This window comes from Polyodon spathula, unplaced genomic scaffold (genome assembly GCF_017654505.1).
Source record: "Polyodon spathula isolate WHYD16114869_AA unplaced genomic scaffold, ASM1765450v1 scaffolds_4014, whole genome shotgun sequence".
NCBI lineage: Eukaryota > Metazoa > Chordata > Actinopteri > Acipenseriformes > Polyodontidae > Polyodon > Polyodon spathula.
In genome coordinates, this window is record NW_024475471.1 from 1 (window position 1) to 3887 (window position 3887).

General features: G+C 36.3%; 1 protein-coding gene across 1 annotated transcript; it reads right to left on the reverse strand.

Annotated features, from left to right (window-relative positions):
• Positions 1–86: 86 nt before the first annotated feature.
• LOC121312584 (BRO1 domain-containing protein BROX-like) lies at positions 87–2179 on the reverse strand (the record flags this gene model as incomplete). The annotated part of the gene is made up of 4 exons (XM_041244299.1): positions 87–216; positions 790–940; positions 1594–1675; positions 2057–2179. Coding segments are annotated over 4 exons (486 nt in total), but the record flags the coding sequence as incomplete, so codon positions are not given.
• Between the last annotated feature and the right edge of the window lie 1708 nt (positions 2180–3887).

Genomic DNA, 3887 nt, shown 5'->3' on the forward strand with positions numbered 1-3887 from the left:
AGTTTTTTGTGGGGGGGGGGGGGGGGGCATAGACTATGGGATTTCAAGAAAAACGTACCTTTTCATCGTCTATCCCTTTAGTGAGGTCATGAAAGCATATACTGCTGTGCCCACGGAGGATGAAGAGCTGGAAATTCAAATGGAACTGGTTCCACAAGCCCATAATTGGCCTTCAATTCCAACTGGGGAGCTTCTGGAGGAACCTTTTGGAAATATCTATGAAAAAAAATACATACAAAGATTAACAGTACAGCCAAGTATCAAATATTTCAATATGGCAGAGGTCAATGTCAAGGTCGCCAACACATTTAGCATCAGTGTTTATATAATCTTGACAACATAAAATCATTAACTCAGATGGTCTTCCAGATGTGAGACCTTGACACTGTGGCAGCAACAGCTTTGTAAAATGACTACTACAATAGGGTTCATTTTTCTTGTACATTGCCCAAGATCAAACTTGTCTTAATGAATTACAGAAGACAGTTCGGTGTGAAGCTAGGTTGTTGTTATCCAGAAACCAAAAAGTGACACTGTAGACATTTAATATCAGAAGTTGAAGTGTTACCATTTCCATATCACTGAGTACGAAGTTGGCATATAAACTGGTTTATGTTATACTACCAACGAAAATAGAGGCAGCTGATTTTGTAACCAACTTTCTTTATATACTATTACTATGCAACCCCAATGAAACAACATACATCCCATGTTACAGCAGTGAATACAATAATAGTAAACACTGACTTATGATTTCAAGGTTTGGCTTAATTCTGTCAATATACTTACATGAATCCATTTTCTCTTTGACATTTCTCCAGTGTGTTTTTGATCCAAGACCCTAATTTCCTGAAGAAGAGTTGCTCTGATGGCTTGGCTGTACTTCCTGGTCCCTTGGTCTGCCTATACTCTTTACACAGATCCTCTGCTTTGCCATAGACTAAATAAAAACAACCACGACAAAAATAATGAACTCTGAAAAGCATGTCATTGTATACATTGTTTAGTCTTAGGATCCATGTGTACAAAGTGGGAACCTGCCTTTGACAAAACGAAGTTTACTTCACGACTGCCTATCTAAGAATATAAAAAAGTTACAAACGAGAGGAGGCCATTTGGACAATCTTGCTCGTTTGGTTGTTTAGCAGCATATTGATCCCAGAATTTCATCAAGCAGCTTTTTGAAGGATCCCAGGGTGTCATCTTCAAACAACATTACTATACTATAGATACTATACAAAGTAACGGTTGCAAATGCATCTGACATTTATGTATTGGAGGAAACTGACTAATTGTAGATAGAGAAATGTTGTGTAGGAGCAGCACACGCTCCTGTACACAACTTTCCCGACAGTCACTTTCCCCATAATGCCATTTATTTTGCAATTGTTAAAATGCAGAATACACACATTCCGAGTCACATAATGAGGGCTCAAAACTACAGCCTTACTGGAAGTACTGTACTTAACTTTACAGATCCATATTATTGAAATTAATACTCCCATGTCAAGTGAATACCTGAAATAAAACTTATATCAAATTGATGGCATGTACAGCATGTATTAGCAGCTGTGTTCTTAAAGGATGGCTTACACTTCTCTGCCTCTTGTAGAGATCGGATCGATTCTCCACATTTGTCACTTGCTAGAAGAGTCTGTCCATGGTAGCAGTACGCCTAGTAGTTCAGAAGGCAGAAGGTTAGAATAATTTTAAAAAGTAATCCAATACATACAGTGTATTAATTCCAGGCCTTTTATGACTGCTCCCATAGAAGACAAATCTCTGTCTGCTGGCATGCAGTATCTCATTGCATCCAACTAACTGACCAAGATTAGATGTAGTGTACTATCTGTTCTGCTTTTAAAGTCTAAACATGATTACTTTGTAGTTACTCCCATTATGTGTAGTGCGACTCCAAGCAGCTTCCAGGATTACAGTGTTCTGAATAGCATCCCTTCTAAAGACCAATTTGTTTAAAGTGCTACTAGCATCCACAGGTTTTAAAAACACGCTCATTGTTTTTTGCTAAATTCACAAAAATTCTAACTGTACTTACATATGCCATATAGAAACACTGTTTCAACTGCAGGTACTTTCTCCATTTTGCAGTGTAGTCAGGCTCCAGGGAAGTAAGGGTATGATCTACAATTAAATTAAAACATAGCCAACGGGAAGGTTGTCAGCGCATTTACCATTCCCGCATTTATAAAAAACATGACATTAAGTTATCACCTCACTGGTCTTACAGAGAAGTGAAAAAAAGAATAAGTCAATAGTTTTACACTGAGTATGCAACCATTATCAATAGATTTTGGATGTTTTCAGATTTCATGAAAACAAAAATAACTACAGTAGACAGGGAGATATTGAGTGACTGAAATGAATAAGTTATTTGCTATTTGTCATTTTGAGGTGCATTTAAAAACAAATCTCTATTTTGAAAAATGCAGTTTACACATAAGGTACGGAGTAAACAAGAGAGCAACAGTAGTGACACTGTAACAACATTTTAGCGTAAAAGATGTGTTATATCCCAAAAGAATCGTTTCAAAATGTCGTAACATTGTTTCTACGATACTTGGAATGGTCGGAAACACACATCCTTTACACCACAAAGGTATCCATCTCACGATATTCTAGAAACGTAACGACAACCTGAAGTAACTGTGGCCCGTTACCAGGACTTAAGGAATAAATAAATTTTTTATAAAATAGATATAATATAGATATATATATAGATATAATATATATTAATTAATCTATATCTTCATTTATAGATTTGAAAGAATGCCGAGCATGGATTAGGCTTAAATGAAAATTACTGAAGTATCAGGAGAAATGATAACTGTGTACAATCCACCGATTTAGCTCTATCGGGGGCTATTCTCTAACATACAGTAGATGCCGCTTATTAGCAACCCTGATAAAGACAACTTTTGGTTATTAACAACATTTTCCCAGGAACCAATCCCGTCCCATAGACTTTAATGTTAATGGAATTCTGATATTAGCAGCTGCACACCGCTTATTGACGACTTTTTTACTAGTTGCCAGGGCTACAGAGCGCACTTGCATTATTTATGCACATACTGACTTTGCTACTGCGCATTTCTGGTGGACTGAGGCAGAATCGTGGCTTTGAAACTGGCTATGAAACAGCGTGCAAAATTGAGATGGATTTACAGCGAGAGGTGGTACATTGTAAAAAGCAGACAACGTTGGACAATTTCTTATTTCTTATTCATTCCTGTTACATCGATGTAGTGACACATCATGCTAAATTCGATAGGAAAAAAACAAACAAAAGGTGTGCGACTTCACCTGTCAAAGAACAAACCCATAAAGCACAAATAAAAAATTGTTATTATCAATTTTGCAAAGCTCACGGGATAAACCTGTTATGTAATTATATAGCAACAAGTGTATTGTATGTGAACTTTTATCGGTGAGCCCCGTAAACAGGGGCTTTTTGGTTATTGGCAACTTTCGGTTAATGACAACTTTATGCTGGGAACCGAGAGGTTGTTAATAAGTGGCTTCTACTGTATATGGTATTTTGAGAAGTTCCAAAACAGCGGTTGCATTACTGACACCAATTTATCTGATGGATATCTTTTGCATTGGGGTTAATTTCGAAAGCTCTTTCTTTACATCACACAAGGTGTTTAAGATTCTGGAAAAAAATATTAACTTAAACATTGCGGAAAAAGGTATCATTTAGAAAACCTATGGTAATATGTTTTGTATTTATCAATATATAGACTAATTGATGCTAATTTAATACTAAGTTGGTATTATTTCAGAAAATGACATAAGTCTTTGATATGCATACTGAGGGCTTCCAAAGCCAGGATTTTGTATGGTATATATGTATAAATCGTAAATGA